We start from the raw sequence: 23,498 nt of genomic DNA on the forward strand, positions 1-23,498 counted from the left end.
TCATGTGATTCTGGAGGCCCCGCCCCTTCTTCATCTTCCTCGGCGCCTCAGAGCGAAGCTCCCACACGGCAGGGAGAAGCTCTGCGTGCCAAGTCGAGAGCAGGGAGATGCAAGCGCCGGGGGTCTTCGTTGTCGTCGCCGCCGTCGTTTTGGGGGCTGCGGTGGCCAAGGACCCGGTAAGTTTCTCTTCGGGCTCGCTTCCTCTCCTGTCTTCCCCCCCTCGGGGAAAGCGGCGGAGTTAAAAGAGAAAGAGAGAAAAAGACGCACGCGCACTACCCCCGCCGGCCAAAAGCGTTCCTGAGCGGGTGCAGAGTGCGCCTTCGGTATTTGTCTCGGCGCATCCGCGGAAAGGGTTGCTGCTGCTGCTGCTGGTGAGCAGGCAGACTCTCCCTTTCCTTTTCAAAGGATCCCAGGGTGGTTGGAGTCGGAAGGGACCCCCAGGGTTATCTAGTCCAGCCCCCCATGCAGGGATGAATATGCAGCTGCCCCGCACCGGGATCGAACCTGCGACCTTGGCGTTGTCAGCACTGCACTCTCACCCACTGAACCCTCCAGGCTGAAAGGGAAGTTCATTTTCTGTTGCGAACTGCCCTGCGATCTTCTGGTTTGTTGGTTTTTTTATTTAGCTTTTCAGATTTTAAGAATTAAAAAACAATTAACAGTCACAATAAAAAGAGAATTCCAAAGAATCTCCTTCCCTTTTCCCCTTTGTGCGTCCTTGTATTAACCTTTCCTTCCTGCATCTTGTTTATTAATCCAAATCTTTTAAATCTCAATAACAACATTATTATTCTTATTCTTATTATTATTATGTATCCTGCCCATCTGGCTGAGTTTCCCCAGCCACTCTGGGCAGCTTCCAACAAAAGATTAAAAATACATTAAAACACCAGTCATTAAAAACTTCCCTAAACAGGGCTGCCTTCAGATGTCTTCTAAAAGTCTGATACAGTAGTTGTTTATTTCTTTGATATCTGATGGGAGCGCGTTCCCAAATTTCAACATTAAACCACTAATGTCATTCCAATCCTACTAATGATTTTAATTGCTTGCAATGGTTTTTAAGGCAAATTATATATTTCCCCCTTTATTAAAATCTTGCTCTTCCTGTTTCTGATTCTCCAGGTCATTTTTGCCAATTCAGCATAGTCCCATCAACTTAATCTGCCATTCTTCTCTGGTAGGGACTCTGCCTTCTTTCAGTCTCCAAGCTAATAACATCCAAGCAGCTGTGGTCGCAGCCACCCTGTGATTTTCAGGTCGAAGGGCAGTGTAGGAAGTTATAACAAAGCAAGGCAAATGCCGCACCCATATGCTCAGAGGCTTTCACTTTTATTGACCGATTTACAGGCTTGGTCCTAGGAGGAGGGAGGGAGGACCCAAAGCAATCTGCTTTTTACCATGCTGACCATGAGAAGAGCAGGGAAGGCCAAAGGACTTCCAAGGGATGATTAATCCTATTGGTCTGTATATTTCAGAGGAAGCGAAATAGGCAGCCCTATTGTTGTTTCTCTTCACTTTTTGCTGGGGATGCTGAAGTCTTCCTGCTTTGTGCATCTTTCAGGCAGATGCAGGGCTAGTAATGATTTTTCCCAGTGGGGAGGATTTGTGTCAGTTGCCTACATCTTTGGAGGCTCCTATCCTGAGTCAGAATCAGCTGGACTGATTCTGGGTGGGGGCGTGGTTGGATCAACAGTTTGAAGGTCCTGCTGAACAAACAGCATTTGTGTGTATACTCCCCCCCCCCCACTTGAGCATAGTGCAGTGGCTCTCACTGTTTTCCCTGGGCCATAGATTCAGAATAAAAATTTCCTTGCGCCGCACCCATTTTTCTAATTTGATAACTTATTGGAAAACACAGCTAGGATTGTGCTCGGTATCGTGCTCTCATTTTAACAATATATCCCTCCCATATTCTGCTTTTTTTTAAAAAAAAGAAAAGATGCTATGCTATACTGAAATGTTTGAATGTTTTTTTTGAGCGGGTCGTGCCACACTTGCCATCCTCTCCTGCACACCAGTGTGCTGCGCCACACCGTTTGAGAACCAGTGGCATAACGGTTGTAGAAGTGCTTCACAATTTGAGGTGATATTTTAGGCAGTAAGTTTTTCTTAATATCTCATGTACAGAACGCATGAAGCAATGTTAAAGGGAGTGGTTTGGAAAGTTCTTTGTTCTTTCTGAGCCATTTCCACAACTAGGTAAGATTGGGGAGGCAGATGGATTTCTGGTCATGACTTTCAAGCTCTCGTCTTAGAAATTAAGCAGTGGCACAGAGGTTGACGATTGTTATCATTGTTATTCACTGCATAGTTGCATTTTTAAAATACAAATAATCTGCCTATTTCCCAAAATGTTGCAGCGGTATAGGAAACAGAGAGCCATCCATATGATGAAGCAGTCAGCTGTCCGCTTTGCAGGTGACCATAGATGAGATAATTCTCCTTGCATATATATATGTGTGATAGCACAATTCGTGGAGCATGAGACACTTCCCCCCCCCCCCAAGGTCATGGGTTTGAGCACCATGTTGGGCAAAAAAATCCTGCATTGCAGGGGATTGAACTCGATGACCTCTGCGATCCCTTCCAACTCTGATTCTATCCAAAGTCCTTAGTTGTGGATTGGAGTTTAGTCGCGTACATTGCTCAGGCCATACATGGTATAGGCAGAAGGCCTAAAAGTCTAGATGTTCAGGTAGCTGGAAACCATTTTTGTGAGATCTTTTCATAGGCTGTTATAAAATAATGTGCCTGCTTTGACAGTGCGGACTCTTGAACAAAACATCTGTACTATATTAGCCAGAAATGTATGTGTGGTTTTAAATGCCTTCCTTCCACTTAATCCTTTGCACCAGCTAAGTTCCAAAGTGACATATGGCTGTCATGTGTGAAAATACTTTTGCTTTGTCTTTCATGTTGCCGAAGTTAAATGAACTGATCCACTAATGATTTAATGATAATCTTTTTCACTTGATGAGTTTAAAGCCTTGACGTTTACATCAGAGCCCTCTGGATCAAGCCGGTGACCCATCTAGTTCAGAGTTCTCTTCTCACGATAGCCAACCAGATGCCTCTGGTAAACCTACAACTGTTAATCTCTCCCATCTTGTTTTCTACATAGTGCCTTCTTAACATTGCCTTTGCTTCTGGAGGTCAAGATAGCCAGATGACTAAATGGGTCTCTAAGCACCTAATTTTAGCCATTCCCTCTCACAAAAGAGCTGTTTGACTAGTGTTGCCTATGATGATCTATAGCAGCAAAGCTACTGTATTTCCTTGAATTCCTTGTATACTGTTGTATATTTCTATATTTCTCCATTCTACTTATATCCAAATACAGGAGCACGTTTCCCCCTTTGTTTAAACCACATGTTCTTTGAGTAGGCTGATCTCTCAAGTCCAACTTGTGAGGAGCTCAGATCTGCTTATGCTGCATCTTGTGACTTAGCAGAGCAATTACCTTCTTGTTTCGTTTAGAGAAACGAATTGCTGAGTGCGGCAGTTCATGGATGTGTAATCTTTTCTTGAAATGTATATTCCTTCCCAACAGAACCAAACGGACAACATAGATGTTCAAATGTGGTCTTAGTTAACGCTTAGCTATGGCAAAGTGTATTAACAAGTATCACATGACAGTTTCACCAGAGTTGAGTCAGGAGCTGCCCTTCTACTTCAAAAATTTCTTGCACTTTTTTTGCATTTTGAGTGTTTTTTCATTTAACACATCTGAATTCTTCCTCTCTTACAAGATCGGTTGCGACTGATCTTGAGATAAATAAATGTTTGTTTGTACCAAATAGAGGGGCATTTGCAAAGGGGCTGAATCCCACATTTATTATGCAGTCAAGTTATTTCTAATACATATTGTGAAACTGACTAGTTTTTCCATGTTTGGAGAGCAAGGGAAATCTGCTTGCATCAGTTTCATGTGATTCACAACAGCCCTGCTGGTTCTACCTGCCAAGTGACTATTTCTTATATTAAATAGGCTAAAGATTGAGTGCATGTCAAAGTAAAAATCAAAACTTGTGGATCTGTGGTCCCCAGAACAGGTCTTTGAACTTTGATGCATATGTTTATCTGTCATAAGCATTACTTTGTTGTGAAATAGTGCCTCTGGTGGGAACCTTTTAATTACATCCTTGTGTAACCTCATTTAAGATGTAATATCCCTTATTTTTTCAGCAGAGGTCTTGACATAGTGCAAATATTACTTTATCGCTGGCAAAACAATTCTCTCCATTTTATATCCATTGGCAATTGCAAGTTCTGTCTTCTGAAAAAACCAAAAATTAGTCCAAACCGCACAGAAGACAAGAAGATTCCAAAACAGTTAAATAGATTTGGGGGGAGGGGGGAAGCGGGGAAAGGCAGAGGAGGAGAATTTTGAATTACACTTAAGTAATTCACTAAAAATAGAAAAGGGGAAAAAAGAGTTGCCTTTCTCTTACAACACTTGTATGCACCTATGTAAATACTTGAGCTGACAGTCTGAGTTAGTTGGCGAAAAGGTAAGATACTCCCTTATTGCAGATGCTCTGTCTGATAAAAGAGGAAGACAAGGAAGTGGAAGTGTACCAGTTCTTGAAGTTACACAATGCACCTTTACACAGGTATCTTGTGAAGGAGAATTGTGCATAAAATTGGGTGAGCATCTGGCCCCTCCCCTGCGATAGCCTGAAGCCATTGGGCTGTGTGTTTGGCATGGATATTGAGAGTGGGCACAGAATTGCAGCCCTGGTCTGTGCGTGATAATAGTTATGAATGCTGCAGTATTGTCTGATCTGATCAGGAGGGTTGCCTCTCTTTTAATCACAGGCGTCCCCACACTTAGGTGAGGGTTATGTTCTGGGGCCCCTCATGTGTACGAGTGACATTGTGTAAAAGCGGGGAGCACTCTCTGAATGCCCTCTGTGCCGCTGTCTCTCTAAAAATCCAGAGCGAAAATAATGAACCCCAAAATATCCACAACTAGAATTGAAGCTCTGGGGCTGGCAGGAGACTGGGGGACATGCTGGGAAATGGATGGTCATTCCCAGAGCGTGTTGCTTGGGGTATGTTCTTCAGCCCCATGGAGCCTCCAGTGTAGTGTTTCTCGGGATTTAATCCACCCCCCCCCATGCTGTTTAACATAGACCTGAAACCACTGGGTGGGGTTATCCAGAATTTTGGGAGTACATTGTCAGCAATATGCCAAAGACAAATAGCTCTACTTCTCTTTTACATCTGCAGATGAGGCAGTGGATGTGCTGGACCAGTGTCTTGCCTCGGTAATGGACTGGATGAGAGCCAACAACTTGAAATTCAATCCAGATAAGGCACTGTTAGTGGGTGGTTCCCTAGACCAGATGGGTGGGAGGTTGCCTGCTCTTGATGGGGTTACACTTCCTCTGAAGGAGCAGGTTCGTAGCTTGGGGGTCCTTCTGGATCCTTTGCTGTCGCTCGAGGCTCAGTTGGCCTCAATGGCCCGGAGTGCCTTCCATCAACTTCGGCTGGTGGCCCAGTTATCTGGACAGGGATAGCCTAACTTCTGTTGTCTACGCTCTGGTAACCTCTAGGTTGGATTACTGAAACACTTTATAAGTGCGGCTGCCTCTGAAGACAGTTCAGAAACTTCGGCTAGTGCAGAATTCGTCAACCAAGTTACTCACTGGGGCAAGATGGTTTGAGTATATTACACTGATCCTAGCCTGGCTGCCAGTTAGTTTCTGTGCCCAATTCAAAGTGCTGGTTTTGACTGCCCAGAACTGCTATACTGTACCTCAAGGACCACCTTTCCCCATATGAACTGACCAGGACCCTGTGATCATCATCTGAGGCCCTTTTTTGTGTGCCTCCTCCATGAAAGATCCAGAGGGTGGCAACACAAGAACGAGACTTTTCTACTGTGGCTCCCTATCTGTGGAATGCTCTCCCCAGGGAGGCTTGCCTGGCACCTTCATTAGGCATCAGGCAAAAATATTTCTCTTTAGCCAGGCCTTTGGATAATTTGTGGGAAGGGGGTTATTATTATGTTTTTGGTTTAGTTTATTAAGTATTTTGTGTTCTCGTTTGGTTTTTTTCTGTTGTGATCCACCCTGTGATCTTTGGAGGAAGGGTGGTATGCACATTTAATTAATAATTAATAATAGCGTCTCCCCACCCACTTTGAGGGTTGCTCAGCGTGTTAAGACTTTAGTAGAGGAGTCTGCTTTCCTGTGGGAAGTTCTTTGCCCACACTCAAGATATTGTTGAGTAGGACCATCATGTACTAACTGTCCACACATCAACAGAAGAAACACCACGGATAGGAGTCGCAGGCTGGGAAGGTCAATGCTTTGCTATTCCATCAATTAAATAGACAGCTCCCAGCCTACAACAGTGGCATTTCTGTGTCTGCTGACATAATCCCGACTGTTTGAGTAACACCTTTGCGAATCCTATGGTTTCATTCTTCTTTCTGCATTAGAGGCAGAGTGGCTTTTTTTGCAAGTGCTGTCTGCTTAAGTACCTTCTCACTGTGTTTCAATAAGAAGCTTGAAAACTCTTTATTTCAAATACAATGGAGCTAACCAGATTTGACTCTAGGTCAGGGCGGGGAACGTAGTAGCTCTCACTGATGTTGCTGGAGTACAACCTCCAGCAACCCTGGCTAAGGGCTGATGAAAGCTGGAATCCAAATGAGCACCACTGGTTCAAGATCTTATTCTCAAGGCTTTTTAAAAAATTGCTTTTCAGCAGGTAAGGACTCTGGGCTACCCACCATCAGATGAGTCTCTACAGTATTGGATTGTAGTATATCTTGCTTCGCAAGCAACATAAAACTTCAGACCTGTTCTAGATCCAAGAGGCAAGCAAATAGCTGAAAGCAAAAGCTTCATGTGCTAGTTGAAGCTCAAAAAGGAAACGTTAGTATTTCCCTACCTGCAGCATTCGGAATTCATCATGTGCATTTTGCACCTGGCTATCAGCCACTACCAAAAAGTTGCTGAAATTGAAAAATATGACTTTCGAGCCATCAGCCACAAAAATGACAGCTAGGCATTCTCTTTTGGCGACCGTAACCCTAAGGAGCCATTTGGCACCTAGTTTATATATTTGAGTTTCTAACACTGCCTGTGTGCTGCTGCTTCTAACACCACAAAAAAAGCCTCCCACTGCGTAGTGATTTGGCTTGGGGGGAAATCCCACTACTATGAGTGGAACGCTTTTTCATCTTCTTCACCTAACTACCACATAGGGCAGTTTTTTGTTGCCAGAGAATGGGGCTTCTAGGAAGGTAAGGACTAGCTGTTTCCCACTTGTCTCCTCCTTCTGACATGCGTCAAAAAAGAGACGAGCATGCTCAAAGTCAGAGGCTCCCTGCATGATTCACAGTTATGCCCAAACCAGCCCATTTTAAACATGCATAGAAAAAAAAGTTCCCAGATAGTTGTTTGCATTTTTGAACCCTAACCTTGACACCTGCAAACAGAGAGTTCAGGTATACTAGTTCAATCCTAGGCAGGGCTCAATGAGTTTCGCAGGACTTTAGTCTTTGGTTAAGTGCATATGACTGCAACTTTAGTCCTACATGGGGTTTTTTTTGTCTGCAAAAGCTGAGAAGGCAACAAGAACTCTGAATATTTTTGCATGAAACAATTATAAAAACGTTTGTTCTCAAAAAGGTTTTGTCTTGTTTTTTTTTGCAGTTGGCTGAAGAATGCAAAACACTAGCATATCCTCCCTCAGGACCAACGTAAGTAACTTATTAAGGCCAGCTCAGTAGCTGATAGTTGCTGTCTACTTGTGATCCTGTTTACTTACAAATTTAATTAACATAACATAAACTTTGAACTTGGCCCATTGAGTCCGGATTGTGGTGCTGCTATTACCTTACTATATCACTGACCAAATATTCAACTAGAGAATATTGTACCTAGTTTGTACTAGTATTGTACCCGGTAGTGATTTTTGCAGAATGAGGGTACATGGAAAAGAATTGTGTAGATTTGCTTAATGAAGATTCCTTAATGGTCATCAGCGATCGTAAAAGAAGACCGCTACTAGGCCTAAATATAAGTAAAATGTGCTTGTGTTAAATATGTTTGTGTTAAATATTGATGGATGAAAACTAGGCAATGTAAATATAAATTACTTAGAAAATATTAAGCAGAAAGATGCCTGAAGGCAACAGCTGCAAAACAGTGGTTTAAGTGTAGCGACACCTTTCTGCGTTTCATGAAAATCGCTCCTTTTTCAGGTACAAAGGAAAGATTCCCGCCTACATCATAAATCTTGACCTGCCACCAAGTGAGAGATGGGTCCAGTTGGCACGTGACAAAGATGCAGAGGTAGGGAACATGGTGGGGAGGAGGTCAGAATCAGAGCCTTTCTTCTGGGTGCATTTTAAATGAGATGCAGGCGTTAATTTCCGCTAACATATGCGTACTGCTTAATGAAACAGGCTTTAATCCTGCCCCCAAAGCTGGAGGGAAATTGTGTTCAGGAAAAGATGCTTGAATTCTACATTGCCTTTTCTTTCAAGGCCAAAAATCCTCGGTCAGAATGCCTAGTAAAATGGCTTTAGCTGAGGAACAGACACAAGCTGGCATTCAAGTAAATGTGCATAGGTTGTATGAGAGCCAGTGTGGTGTAGTGGTTAAGAGCATAATTTGGTGACTTGTAATGTGGTGAACCGGGTTCGCGTCTCTGCTCTTCCGCATGCAGCTGCTGGGTGACCTTGGGCTAGTCGCACTTCTCTGAAGTCTCTCAGTCCTTCAAAGAGTGTTTGTTGTGGGGGAGGAAGAGAAAGGAGAATGTTAGCCACTTTGAGACTCCTTCGGGTAGTGATAAAGCGCAATATCAAATCCAAACTCCTCCTCTTCTTCTTCTTCGGCTGTGAATTCACTTCCTGTTTTTGTTCTTCTGGGGGTATGGTCATAGGTTCAGTCTTGTGGAATCTTAATAGACACAACTCTCCACTTCTGCTCTCCTGCCTGGCCACATTCCAGTTTGTAAGGGTGGGGTTTTGCCATTGCAAAGCTGTGAAGGAGGCCTTGTCAGGATGCAAAACAGCAGAGGCCTCATTGGGATGGGAAGGCAAAAGCAGATAGGGCAATTCATAGAATTAGGGTGTTCCCTCACCCATTGATAGCAGCTGAAACTTGGAATGGTCACAACATACAGGATAGGCAGGGCTTAACAGTGCATCAAGTTTGCCTGAAGAAAGAACTCTCTACCTTTACCAAAGACGTTTCACATTGCGTCAGTGAACATAGTTGAAAGTGTCAACTCATCCCTATTAAAGACTGCTTGTTTCAGGTGTGCTTCGGCACATGTGAGAGGGTTATATGTTTTAAGTGGCTCTTGCATTACCCTAAAAGTGTGTTCACCTGAGCTTTTTCTTAAACTTTTCCAGCTGAAGGATGTCCTTAAACTTATGAAAGATATTTTACTCACATTCGTTCATAGTGGAAAAGCCATAGCATCACTGGAATCTAAATTGGTGAGTACCTTTCCATTTTCTCTAAACTGTAGGGGAAAGTTGAATCCAGCTTGCTGAACCTGTCTGAACCACAGCTGCTAATAAGCCAAAAATGGGGAAATAAGTGCACTAGTTATCAACAGGATCTGATGCTTAGTGTGAATTATGGCAGGAGTCGTTGGCATCATTGCAGGCCCCTTAATGAAAATCTCTTTGGTGTGCCACTGCACTCAGAAAGCCAGTCATGAATTTGAGTTTGTACATTACTGTGCAGAGATTTATCACCGCTCCAGGCTATCTGGCTGTTGCTTGGAAGCCAGGATGCTGCCGTATGCAGGTTCAGACTGTCAACTTTTGTCAGGCAGGAGTCTACCCCAGCCCTGCTAGGAAAACCTCAGATTGAATCTAGCATCTTTCCCAGGCAAAACATGTGCTTTACCACTGAGCTGTGTGGGAAAAAGCAACTAGAAGGGATTCGGAGAGATGCAGGAAGGATTCACGCAGGCAAATCCTGTGATGAGCTAGAAAATGATAGGCTCCCGAGTAACTTAAGGGGGGTATCACTATCGTTGGCCCAGATGCAAAGAGGCTTTCAGGTGATCAGGGGCCCTGGAATGTTTTTCAGATTTGTGCAATCTTGTCAGGGTGTTACACGCATGGGGTATACATTTGAAACAATATCGTGCCACGTTGAACATTTGTGGCTTTCCCCAAATAATCCAGGGAACTCTGGTATGTTAAGAGTGCTGAGATTTGTTAGAAAACCCAGAGTGGTTTAACAGTCAGTCTCCTTTCCTGTGGAATTCTGGGAACTGTAGTTCTGTGAGAGGGAAGAGGGTCCCTTAACAAACTACTCTTCCCAGGATTCTGTGGGGGAATCCATGACTGTTTAAAGCGGTATGTTACTGGTTTAAATGTATCGTGTAGATGGAAGATTAGACCATTTAAATTAATGGGCCTAACTTAGTCATGTTCATTCATTTCAGGGGGTATACTCCAAGTGAAACACAGTAGAATTGTCTTCTAATTGTCTACTAATGTTTCAGAGTGTCTTCTTAATGAACTTCTCCAGTGTCCACTTATTTCAGCAGACGTTACTCAGAAATAAAAGGGAGCATATTTATTCAGTTTACATTTAAACCAGAGTTTGAACTGGAGTTTATTGCACATTGCTCTGGAAATAGCTACTGCAAGAAGGAAGTGAAATCTGGAAAAATAGGATGTAACACAATAAGGGTTGCAAAAATGGTAGAAAGTGAGCTCAGGGACCTTGAAATAAGCGTCCTAACTGGTCTGCGGATTGTGGCTGCAGTCTGTGCAGGAATGAATAAATAAATTTACAGTAGTTCTGTTTTGAATCTCCATCTTCCACAAAATCTTTCTCTTTGCTCTTGACAATTATCTGCATGAACCATGGTGTTCAGATTAATGTAAAAATGCAAGAGGAGAAGGATATTGGAGCTCCAAAATGCCAGCCAAACCACAGTGCCTTGGACTTTGTTAATGGAGGTCATCCTGCAGCTAAATTCTTGATAAGCAAGTTCTTTTTTTAAAAGGTTTCAACAGTCCACAAAGTCTCAAATGTCTACTGAGGCAACTACAGGCCACTTAGCACATAGCTTTTGTTAGTTAAATGTACACCTAAAAATTGTAGAGTGCAATTGCAGCCAACATGTGTTGTTCATATGTACCCATTGGGGAGTCACAATTGGCTGTGCTGCCTGTTGATCAGACTGCAAAACTGAGTTTGTCCCTTTGTAGTTTGTGAAATGACACTAATGCTCTGTAAAGGTGCTCTGTTTACACCAAGTGAGATAATTGGGACTGAGAAGGAAATATATGGAGACAGATAAATTAAAAATAGAAAATTATTTACTATGTTTTCAGGTTTTAATAACTTGCGGCTTTTCTTCTTAGGGTTGGTTAGGTTCCACCCTTCCCTATCCTTTCAATGATGAGATCAAAGGGATCGCTTCTGCAATTGATGCTCCTTTAGGTAATTTCCATTTTGTTATTACTGTGTCTGGCTCTGAAAGCACACTATTAAAGGCATAATTTGGTGCAATTGAACATTTCAGCCACTGTAGCAATACATGCTGAGGTTATAATGCATTTGTGGAACAGGAGTGCGTAAACGTTTGTAGCAGAGATGAAGAGCAGGTGTCTATTTAAATGTAAGACCTGACCAGGAAGACTGACCGGGTTTTCTACTGAGTGAAAGTCTGTATAGTAATATTCTCACCTTTAGCATGCCGGGAGCACAATATTTGCATATCTGAACAGAGAATAGGATCCTGTAATCTTATTCCTGGATTAAAAATCATCAAGCTATAGATTATGCACCCTGTGTGTTGCATAATTCAGGAGAGCAAGTCAATTTCATTCCTGTATCAACTCAAAAGCTGAAAAGAGGGGCATCTCACAGAGGTACTAAAATAGGATTGACCAACAAGTTGCCCATCCTCTTTGCAGGCTTCTAAGCAACTTCTGAAATGGCAAGTGTCAGGGGTTCAGAAGGAGAGACACAGGAGGGGGAGCAAATGGAGAGTGAGGAGGAAGAGGACGAAGGGGGAGCAGGAAGTGACAGCTGCCAGAGTCATTCCGCAAGCCTCTCTAGTGAATCGGAAGACTCGCAGAAGGGAGCACCGATGGCCAGAGCAAGGGAGATTCCAGGGGAGAAACCTCAAGAGGGAGGGGCCAGCGGGGAGTCCCTGAGCAGCAGTTGGAAATCGGGACCAGCTTCCCCACCAGAGCGCAGTGGGGAGGGGGAGTCCCAGGAGTCGGAACCAGTGTTCTTGCCACCAGCGGGAGGAGAGGAGGCAGGGCTGGCCACGCCCACATCCGGAAGCGGGGAAACGGTCAGAAGGAAGGTTACCGGCTGGGCGCGCGCGCCAAGTTCAAATGTACAGGCGAGCGGCACAGCAGGGAGTCCTGACAGGGAGCCAGGTCCTAAAACCCGCCGGAAGGAAGGGCGGGACTCAGGGGGGTCAGCTTCAGAGGAATCAAGGAAGGAGATAACCCCAGAGGGCAGAAGGACCCAGCGTAGGAAGGAGCAGCGTAGGAGGTGGAGCAAAGCGAGAATCTTAAACTGGTGTGGCTTTAGCAGCGAGTCAGAGGGGACTTAGCCGGTCTAGCGTTAAGACGTGGGTCTGCGCGCCCAGAGCTTGGAAATGGAAACTAAACTTCAATAAAGACTTTTGTATATAATATCCACTGGGCGTTGGTCCTCTGTGAGCTGGGACCTAGCGGCAGTCCTGACAGCAAGTTTTGTAGATTTCCTGCTCAGTGTCTCCGTCTTGTGGCTTGCAGTCCATAGACATATGAACCAAGCACAGTAAGAAGTGCTATTCTGAAGATATTTCCTGTCTCCATTTTCTTCCTTTTATGTGTATACTTGCTTTTATCCGTTGTTTTTAATGGTCACTTTGATGAAAGGTCTCTTTTTCTCCCTCTTCCCTTCCCACCTTCCAATTTAGGTGACATTGTTCTGTTCAATATCTTCTATGAAGTCTTCACAGTGTGCACTTCGATAATAGCAGAAGACCCCACAGGTAAATGAATGCTTAGCCAACAACATGTATTTTAAAGATAGTGCTTAAGGTGTTTTTTTTTCTTTGACCTTAATTCCATTTCTCTCCACCACCCCCTTTTCCTTTCCAACCAGGAAAGCTGTACCATGCCAGAAATCTTGATTTTGGATTGTTTCTTGGGTATGTATGTACCAGTGAGGTCCAACCTGCTCTGGTGGATCCACAAACTTTCTAAATTGGGGGGGGGGAATGTTTTTTACCTTACGTTTTTTATTGCTTTGAGACTAAGCAGTGAGCAGAACGTTTAGTTAATCTGCAGCATCTTTAACTATGATGATTGGAAGGCCTGCCTTTCTCAATTTCTTTGGAGCATTTTTAGAGGGGGAAATACGTGTGCTGTCATAATTTTCACCATTTTCTATAAAAGGGAGAAGCTCTGAGGTTGTCATTTTCAGCAGTGACTTTTTTTAAATTTATCAAAATAGATTTTTATTAAGAAAGAAGCATAGTGAATATATATATATGTGTGTGTGTGTGTGTGTGTGTGTGTGTGTGTGTGTGTACACACACACACACTGCACCTTTTGAGAAAAAGTATTTTATCTGACCTCCAAAATCACTAAACCATCTATCCCTCCTATCTCCCAAAAAGACACCTTTGATACAATCTGGGGTCCCTTTTTCTCTTTTATTGAAGAACAGGATTTTTTAATGCCACTATCATCACAGAGCTGTCTGCAGAGGGGATATATTCATTGAAAAAGTATTGTAACTTTTGAATAAATTGTTAAAAAAATAAAAGGCCCATGACTTAGCAGTGTTCCATGAAGACTGTGGGTAGCATCTAATTGGGGTCTTGCTCTCACAGAAGGGCTTTTGATTCAGCAGACTCCTCCAGTTAATAGAAGAGGAAGTGGGGTGATTTTTGCCAACGTCAGCCCCCTGCAGCCCCTTATGCCACCTTCAACCCTGTTCCGCCTGATGCCCCAACTGGATTCCATTTTCTGAACATACCAGGGTAGCAATGTGCATTGACCACAAGATTTGGTTCAGATCCAGACCCAGCACTTTGTACAGCAGTTTAATTTGTCTGTTCAGAGGCTACCTGATTTGCTTCATGGCTCCTAATTCACTCCCCCCCCCCCTTAGGGAAAACATTTATTCTGCCAACAATACTTCTCATTTCCATCACTGGAGGAGCTCAGACAACAAAATTATATACAGCTTCCTTAACAGAAGAGCGCTAAGACAATGTAAAACATTGAGCAACCCAAAACAACCACGCCTTTGCTTAGTCCACGTGAGCTTTCAATGTCGTTAACTTGAAAAAGACAAGATAATGCTCCTAGTCCACTTGATTGCCTTCCAAACCCAATCTATTACTGGGAAACAAACAAAGCTAAAATGGTTTCCCCCGCTTCTTTCTGGTACAAGTAGGTACAGCCTACTGCATCGCAAACCAAAAGACCCTAGACCAGGGTTTCCCAAACTTGGGTGTCCAGCTGTTTTGCGACTACAACTCCCATCAGCCCTAGCTAGCAGGACCAGTGGTCAGGGATGATGGGAATTGTAGTCCAAATACAGGTGGAGACCGAAGTTTGGGGAACCCTGGCCGAGGAGCTTTTGGGGTAGGACCCAGCAGAACTCTTCCTCCATGTCCTCTTTGCTCCCTATGCTGATACCTTCCTTAAGTTGGGAGACAGTTTGGCAAAGCTGCTCCCTCCCCTGAAGCCCTTGGATTGGAGAATGCTGATGCCAGTCATTCCTTCCCAATTATAAGCACTCTCCCTCATCACCCTGCCCTAGCATTATGGTAAACACTCTCACTTCTGGGTGTTTGCAGCAATGTTTTGACATCTGGATCACTGAGGTGCTATGAAGCACTTCATGGGATGGGTCTCTGCTTCAACTTGTGCCTCCCAGAGGCATTTTGCTTTGCCTCAGGTTTTGCCCGAATCTGGTGCTTGCTCCTGTTGTGGAGGGGAGAGAGATGAAACAGATTTTTACATGCTCGCTTTTTCCAAGGAAAGCCGCCCAAATATTAGCTGTCCATGCATCCAGCTTGAAAGACTCAAAAATCTGAGAGAGTCCATTTTACATTGCTGTGGATTAGTTGCAATTCGCATTAAATAGACAGTTCTTGCTTATGTTTAAGTGGTGTTGCTTTTCCTGCAGGTGGGACGTGAATGCTAGTTCTTGGAAGACAACGCAGAAGCTGAAGCCGCTCATGGTGTCACTGGATTTTCAAAGGAACAATAAAACAGTGTTCAAGTCTGCAAATTTTGCAGGCTACGTGGGAATGTTTTCTGGATTGAGGCCAGTGAGTATTCCTTTATTTGGACAACACTGGGTGCATTCTGGGGACGCAGGTGGCGCTGTGGGTTAAAGCCTCAGCGCCTAGGACTTGCCGATCGAAAGGTCGGCGGTTCGAATCCCTGCGGCGGGGTGCGCTCCCGCTGCTCGGTCCCAGCGCCTGCCAACCTAGCAGTTCGAAAGCACCTCCGGGTGCAAGTAGATAAATAGGGACCGCTTACCAGTGGGAAGGTAAACGGCGTTTCCGTGTGCGGCTCTGGCTCGCCAGAGCAGCGATGTCATGCTGGCCACGTGATCCGGAAGTGTCTCCGGACAGCGCTGGCCCCTGGCCTCTTAAGTGAGATGGGCGCACAACCCCAGAGTCTGTCAAGACTGGCCCGTACGGGCAGGGGTACCTTTACCTTTACCTTAGGTGCATTCTGATGTAACAGTAAACCATAGCTTGCCATTATGAGTATGAACAGGCTTGAGACATACAGGCTTGCCTGCTTCATCTTCCCCTTCCCTTAGGAGCAAGCAGGTGACTTCAGAGGCTTCTACTGCTGGTGGCATCCGCCCTTAATTTTCCATTGCATCTGATGTTGCAAACTTTGCTGAAAACAAAGCCAGGCATATTAGTGCCTTGTAGAGAAAACAGCAGAGTCTCGAAGCACCTTAAATGTGTAATGGTTTATTTTACGATTGATGAAGCCTTGGGAGAGTGGCGTTCACTGTGTGCAGAATGTGTATTTTGGCAAACATCTATATGAGCATATGATGCTTGTGTCCTCACCTCACATCACATCACTAGGTATGCATGTACAAAGAGGAAGAGCATTTGTAAAACATTGGGGCCCAAAGACTATATAATACAATGGATAGCAGTGTTCTGTCGCTCACAGTGGCCTTCTTAAAGCACTACAGAATTAGCTTAACTGTGTCTCTGTTTTCTAACTGCTGGGTATTAACAAACACTGTTAACTGACTTTGTGTTTTAGGGCATTTTTACTCTAACCATGAATGAGCGGTTCAGTCTTGATGGAGGTTATATTGGTGAGTATGCTTAATGCTCTGTTCCTGTGTCTTTGGGGTTTTTTAGTTTTCATAAAATGGGGAAATTTTAGTAGCGTTATACCCCACCCCACCCAAATCATTGGAGGTTCCAGTTTCACAAGATACAGGGGAGAAAGTGGAGAGAGCAGTGTGATTCATGTTGTAAGAAACTATATGAGAAGCTGTGTGGCATGAAGCAATAGCAGGGCACGCCCAACCATTGTCCCAAGAAGCAAGCCGCATGGAAATGGTTTGGGATGACTTTCAGCTTGGTTGAATTAAACTGAAAGATGAGATGCTTAAACAGTGCTAAGGCTGCGTGTGGTCATAAAGCTCTTTGAATTTGTGTCTCTTGCAGGAGTCTTTGAGTGGCTCCTTGGCCAGAGAAACGGTTGGTGGATGAGCTTTCTCACCAGATCTGTGTTGGAAAACAGTACAAGGTAACAGTCAAATTGTGAAGCAGTTTATCTGCATATATGGCCAAGCCAGGGAAATTAGGAATAATCGCAATCTCATTTTATAATGTCTCTTTGTTTAAGTCTGTTCTTTCTCGTCTTGACTACCGCCATCTTGGTTCCATGGAAATTTTACATTGTGCAATACTTAGGAAAACTTGTTTAACGTTCAGACCTGCCTGGTACCATCCGTGGATCAACAAGGTGCTGTGCAGCAAGGTTGCATGTTTCACGTTCTACCATTCCTCCTCCTCTTCTCTGCTCAAATGGCTCCAGCCTCTGACATGGGAGGAGCCTTGAGGTTGGTTATGGAGTGGGATGCTTCATCCTTCAAATGCATTGTGTGTTCCTCGATAGAGGAAGTGCTTTGCTGCTTCTTGCCTGCCTCGAGGCTTACAGGAGCAATGGACGAGTCTCTTTTCTTCTTTCTTCCTCTAGTTAAATTTTTATTGGTTTTATAAACTTCAAAGCACTTTTCTTAACAATTTGACTTCCCATCCCTGCGTTCATGATGTCTCTCCCCCCCCCCCAGTTACCTGCTGCCTTATAGACAATACTTATTCTGCTCTGCATTTCTTTATTTACAGCATTCTTACTGTCCTCCCATTATTAACAGCATTCTTACTGTTCTCCCGTTGCGTATATTTCAAGACCTGCTCTCGAATTTCCATTCTTCCATATGCTTTCCTTCCTTTCAGTCTCATATTTTTGCCGTCAATCTCGCCCTCTCCACATCATACTCCATTAACTTCGAAATCCATTCCTCTTTTGTTGGAACTTTGTCTTCTTTCCTTCTTGCCTTCTTTGGCTGCTGTGGTCACATACATAAATAATTTGACCATCTTTTTGGGGGGACTTCTAATCCTATTATTCCTAATAAGAATGCTTCTGGCCATTACAAAGAAACTCTGTCCTTGGTATGCCTTTTTCCCTCTTCTCAGTTTGATTCCCTGGCACCATATTTGTATAAATTAACTATCCCAAAATACAGACGTGCCTTCACACTGGCCAGATTGGATGTGATGCCCTCTGCCATACTTGAGGGCAGATACCAAAAGATTCCAACTGAGAAACGACTCTGCCCCTGTGGAGATAGCAATTGGGAAACAGTGGCTCATGTTCTCCTGTCCTGTACCCTTTATAAAGATCTGAGGAATGAGATCATTACCCCACTCTTACTTACCATCCCAGGCTGCCCATTTGCGTCCACATTGTTCTTTCTTTTATCAGATCAAAATGATCAGACAACAGCAAAGGTTGCTAGCTTTATCGAGGGTGCAATGAGATTAAGGACCACTCTCTGAACGATAATCTTGGTCATTTGATTGCCCTTTTTACCCATTGTTGTCTTTTTAATTGTATATATTGCTTGTTTTATGTTGCTATGGCTGTTGGCTAATGCAAATAAAGTTTATCTATCTATCTAATAAGTATGCTTCAGGCTTTTTTGGGAAGAGCTTTTTCAAACATCTTTTTTTCATTATGCATCATTACCCAGAAGCCTGTTTCTTGTTGATAGGTCCATCACATATCAATCTCCTCTCCTTTTTTTTCTCTGCCTCTTGATTCTCCCACCTACCCACCCTCAAACAAGGTCTTTCCCCGCTTTGCTCTCTTACACAATTCCTCCACAATACCCTTCCACACTAGGCATTTGCTGCTTTACATGAGAGTATTTTGAAAGGCTCTGGCCTACCAGCTTCACAGTTTCCATGCAATACCTGGTTAACGCGCCTGTCTCATTGCTGTTTCTGTTCTTGCATGTAGTTACGAAGATGCAAAGGACAGACTGGCTCATTCAAAGCTGCTGGCTCCAGCTTACTTCATACTAGGGGGAAACAAATCCGGCGAGGGATGTGTCATTACACGTTCCCGTGTTGCATTGTTGGATATCTGGGAGTAAGTATGCCTGATGGTAAAACGATTTAAGCAGATCTGTCGCCTGTAAGTGATTTTGCTACAGCTGCTACACCAACCGGCTCTTGTTAATGCATTACTGAGGATTCGGTCTCTCTGCAGTGTCTCTTCCTTGTGTACATTCCCCCATGCTTTTATAGTTTTGAATCAGTATCCTCCTTGTTTTCAGTAAAAATCCGCCATGGCTTCTGACTTTACCATTCACATTGGTGACATGAGACCAGTTTTGGGGTACTCTGCTTTAAGCCACTTGAACTCTGGGGGTAACGTTCAAGAACATAAGAGCCTGGTGGATCAGGTCAGTGGCTCATCTGGGACTTTCTTTTAGGTATTCTCAGTCTTCCAACAGAAATTAGTTAGAAGTAAAAATCATTTAGGGATGGGGGTGGTGCTGTGGGTTAAACCACAGAGCCTAGGACTTGCCGATCAGAAGGTTGGCAGTTCGAATCCCCATGACTGGGTGAGCTCCCGTTGCTCATTCCCTGCTCCTGCCAACCTAGCAGTTCGAAAGCATGTCAAAGTGCAAGTAGATAAATAGGTACCGCTCTGGCGGGAAGGTAAACAGCGTTTCCGTGCGCTGCTCTGGTTCACCAGAAGCGGCTTAGTCATGCTGGCCACATGACCCGGAAGCTGTATGCCAGCTCCCTCGGCCAATAAAACGAGATGAGCGCCGCAACCCCAGAGTCTGTCATGACTGGACCTAATGGTCAGGGGTCCCTTTACCTTTACCTAAAAATCATTTAAGGTGCATCGTTGCCAGAAAATAAGCGTTGATGTTTGCTACTTCTTTCAAGCTTGGACACAAAAAATGGCGTCTGGTATGTAGTGGAAACCAATTATGACCGCTGGAAGCCTCCACTTGTTCTGGATGACCGGAGAAGCCCTGCAATGAGCTGTTTGAACCAAACAAAGCAAGAGGTAGGTCTAAACATTGGTGTCCAAACTTTTTCAAAGAGGGCCAGATTTGATGAGGGCCGACCCTTTTTGGGGATTGAAGTTGTTGACCTTTCTTTTATTATGATTTGACCCCAAAGTTGTTGAGTTGTTTGTTTGTTTGTTTGTTTTGGGATTTTACCCAAGGAAATAAATGTCACATGGGCCAGGTTAAACCGGATTAGGCCCCCAAAACGGATTTTGGACATGCCTGGTCTAAGACATGCAAAATAAATTAAAATCATGTAACCCAAAGGCCTATTACAGTTGACAAAACCCGACCATTTTTAATGTTTGACATCTTACTATTTTTTATATTTTGCTGGAAGCCACCCAGAGTGGCTGGGGAAACACAGCCAGATGGGATGGGTATCAGTAATAAAATTGTTATTAATATATTTTAATTAAATTGACACTCTATACGGGCAGCTGGGCTCAATACGGGTGGCTGGGCTCCATACGTCAGTCCAGCACCATTGTTTCAAAATGAAACTGATAGGACCCCAACATGGTGCAGGCATGCCCCACATCTGCCCGCGCCAAGTTTTTAGAGGAAAAGGTACCACAGTGCTCGCAAAGAGAAGCTTTGGACCTCTCCTCCATTTAGAACAGTGTGTCCACTCCTGACCTCCGTTCGTGGGCACGTTTAAAGGAACTTGTTCCACATAGGAGAGGCAGAGCAGGAGCAAACACACTCATGCAGTGTAGATTGTCAGTGAGATGTTTACTGAGACCTTTCACAGACACCTAGGAAGCAGTGATGGGAACCTTGGTGCCCACAAGCATCAACTTGACAACTCTGGGTATGTTGTACTAAAGAAGAAGAAGAACAATAATAATAACAACAACAATAATAAATCCCTTTCCTATTCAAGGATAACTCAGTGGAGCTTGAATCTGAGCAGAACTGCACAAGATTGGAAATACTAACTGGAGGCAAAATTTGAAGCTAGTTTCACAGTGGAACCTCAGTTTTTGAACATAATCAGTTCTGGAAGTCCGTTCGACTTTTGAAAATCATTCAAAAACCAAAAATTAAAGGGCTGTCAGCAAAATGAATGGCGAAAATGGAAAAACACGCCGCAGAAGCTGTTTGACTTCTGAAAATCGTTCGAAAACTGAAGCATTCACTTTTGGGTTGTTGGCATTCGGGTTCCAAATTGTTCGGCTTCTGAAGCGTTCGACAACCGAGGTTCCACTGTAATCCAGATTATTTTTTTTGTCTGCACCCTCTGCTGGTACATAACCCCACCCCCAGCAGCAGATGGCCTCCAGGGGAATGCAATGCTTCAGAAAATGGTTCCCTGCTCTATAGAGGGAGTCAACTTTTGGCTTCACTGCTGCTTAGCAGAGGTCGGATGTTGAAATTTGGTAAAGAAACTGCTTAGGTTGAAGCTTTGTATTGGCTCATGTCTGCAGGTAATTTAAATCTTTGTTCTCTCTATTTTTCACCCGCGCAGAACATCTCATTGCCAGCTCTGTACAACATTCTCTCCACGAAGCCCATTCTCAATAAGGTAACTCGTCCTCACTCTTCCTTGTCTAGCATGTTGTTGCCTTATTCAGGTCTTGCTAGGCGAAAGGGGCGAAGACTCTCTCTTGCTGCTCTTAAGACAGGTGGCTCCCACAGCAGATTATTTCTGCCTAGAATATTCTTTGTACTCCTTAGATCCCAGAGTTGGGGATGAAAACCAAGCCACAAGACAATCTAAGCCATACACATGTGTGGAAACACACACGAGAGAGAGTGCATTTAATATTATTTATTTATTATTATTTATTGAATTTATATACCGCCTTATACCCATAGGTCTCAGGACAGTTCACAGAATAAAAGCAAAATATAAAACCACGAAAGACATAATCAAAATAAAAACAACAACCCAATAACCCTCCACCCCAAAAACCCATATTTTAAAAGGGCATGCTGGCAATTTTTGGGGTAGTTAGTCTGTTAATTCTCTTAAATTTCCAGATATTGGCAGCACTGATTCCACTTGGTGTGGAGTCTCCCCCCCCCCCCCCCCCCGGGCATCTGTAAATCAAAGCATTGTTGCATTGCATGCGAGGCTTTTATATTTGGTCTAACTAAGACATAGCTTTCCACCCTTGTCGATATAAAACACTTTCTTTAGAAAAGCAATCTGCTTCATGGTACAGTCGTACCTTGGAAGTCGAATGGAATCCCTTCCGGAAATCCATTTGACTTCCAAAACGTTCAGAAACCAAACCGCAGCTTCTGATTGGCTGCAGGAAATTCCTGCAGCCAATCGGAAGACGCAGAAGTCATCTTGGACATTCAGCATCCAATTATAGTTCACAAACCGGAACAGTCACTTCCAGGTTTGCGACGTTCAGGAGCCAAAACGTTCAAGAACTAAGCTGTTCGAAAACCAAGGTATGACTGTATTGACTTATTCTCCTGTCTTTGGTTCAGACTCATTAAAGCCGTGAAAACTTTGCTTCCCCCCCCTCCCCCATTTAGCTGACTGTGTCCACAACGCTGCTCGAGGTTTCTGAAGGCCATTTGGAGACTTACCTGAGGGAGTGTCCGGACCCCTGTAGCCCCTGGTGAGGACCCGGGTGGCTTATGAAGTGGATGCTCACAAGGCAGGAAAAGACAGAGGCTGTACTTCACCCAAGAGTCCCCTTCACTTGCAGCGTGTCTTATGAGATGATGATTTTCTAAACTTGGCAGTTATGCAATGGTTTGCCAGTATAAACCGTATCCCTTGCATTTAACATACTGTTAAGGTGCACTTCCTATGAATTGAAGCTTAAACAGTGGGCTTTTTGGATCCCTGTTTCCTTACACGCTGCTTCAGCCCGTCAATGTTTAGGAAATGTCTTGCAGTGCAATCCCTGGGCATGATTTCCTCCAAAGTTGAGTCTCTCAGGCTTGGTCCCGGAGATCTGTTGAAGGCTTAGAAAAGGCATTGTACAAACTCCCTTCAGGTGGAGGGCTGCTGTCAGTCTTTTAAAAGAAAGCCCAGTATTTGGCCTTGGCGATCCGACTGCCAGCTGCCTCTGCGCCACAGTGCATTTTCCCAGTTCTGAAGAAATGTTGTGGGGCTCTTGGCCTCCCCAGTTCCATCTCTTCCAAACTGGGAGCAGGGGTCATTTCCAACAGCATGGCAATCTCCTCCATGTTGCTATGTTGGCTTCTTCCTGTGGGGATTTCTCTCCCCCGACTTTTTTTTTAAAAAAAAAAAAAAGCTGGGAGGGTGAGCAGCGCTAACCTTACAACACTCTTTCCTTAAGTTAACAAACAGATGGCCAGGCTGCCTCTCCTGTGCTCTTAAAGAGCGAGGTGGTAGCATTAGTGACAGGTTTAAGCATGGGAGACTTCTTAGCTGGGCTAATACAAATTGTGCTGCTTTCAGTGCAAAAAGGCAGGTTTTAAATTGCTGCTTTTTAATGAGCATAATTGGCTAACCTGGGGAATGAGCAGTGGTTTGGGGCAGGGCTTTTTTTTTTTTTTTTTTTCCCCCCGGAACTCGGTTCTGGCACCTCTCAGGTGGGCGCCATTGCCATTCTGGGAGAACGAGGGAGGTGTTCATGGTGAGTTCCGGCACCCCTTTTTCTAGAAAAATGGCACTGGTTTTGGGTATTCCTGGCTATGGCAAAATGGGTCCATCCGTCCCTGCCTACCTCTTCCTTTGCCCTGTGCCACTCCCTGATCCCCCAGTTCAGTAGATTAGAGGTGGCTCCTTTCTAAAAGGTTTAGGCACTGGAATAAAAATTATTCCGTTTTCCTACTAACCTAACGTGGCTACGAATGTTTCCGTGCTGCTAGACAGTACAAAGGATGTACTTTTAATATATTCTAGATCGCTTTACAATTAAAGAAATTGTGGGAGAAATGGTCCA

The 23,498-nt window shown here is 44.1% G+C and overlaps 1 protein-coding gene and 1 long non-coding RNA gene across 2 annotated transcripts; one reads left to right on the plus strand and one right to left on the minus strand.

Annotated features, from left to right (window-relative positions):
• ASAH1 (N-acylsphingosine amidohydrolase 1) lies at nt 1-23,496 on the plus strand. The gene is made up of 14 exons (XM_083755042.1): nt 1-176; nt 7,674-7,720; nt 8,225-8,315; nt 9,383-9,469; nt 11,366-11,444; nt 12,925-12,999; nt 13,113-13,158; nt 15,154-15,298; nt 16,269-16,323; nt 16,682-16,763; nt 18,546-18,677; nt 19,490-19,613; nt 21,089-21,145; nt 22,114-23,496. Exons 1-14 carry the CDS (start codon nt 108-110, stop codon nt 22,201-22,203), a joined length of 1,179 nt encoding a protein of 392 aa, XP_083611168.1. The 5' UTR covers nt 1-107; the 3' UTR covers nt 22,204-23,496.
• Nucleotides 1,331-6,059, minus strand: LOC310852200. Its single transcript, XR_014568032.1, has 2 exons — nt 3,271-6,059; nt 1,331-3,193 (listed from the first exon to the last, which is right to left on the minus strand). It is a non-coding gene; the product is annotated as an uncharacterized lncRNA (long non-coding RNA).
• Nucleotides 23,497-23,498: the final 2 nt, after the last annotated feature.

The sequence above is a fragment of the Podarcis gaigeae genome (genome assembly GCF_964106915.1).
Source record: "Podarcis gaigeae genome assembly, chromosome: 9".
NCBI classification, from domain to species: Eukaryota; Metazoa; Chordata; class Lepidosauria; order Squamata; family Lacertidae; genus Podarcis; species Podarcis gaigeae.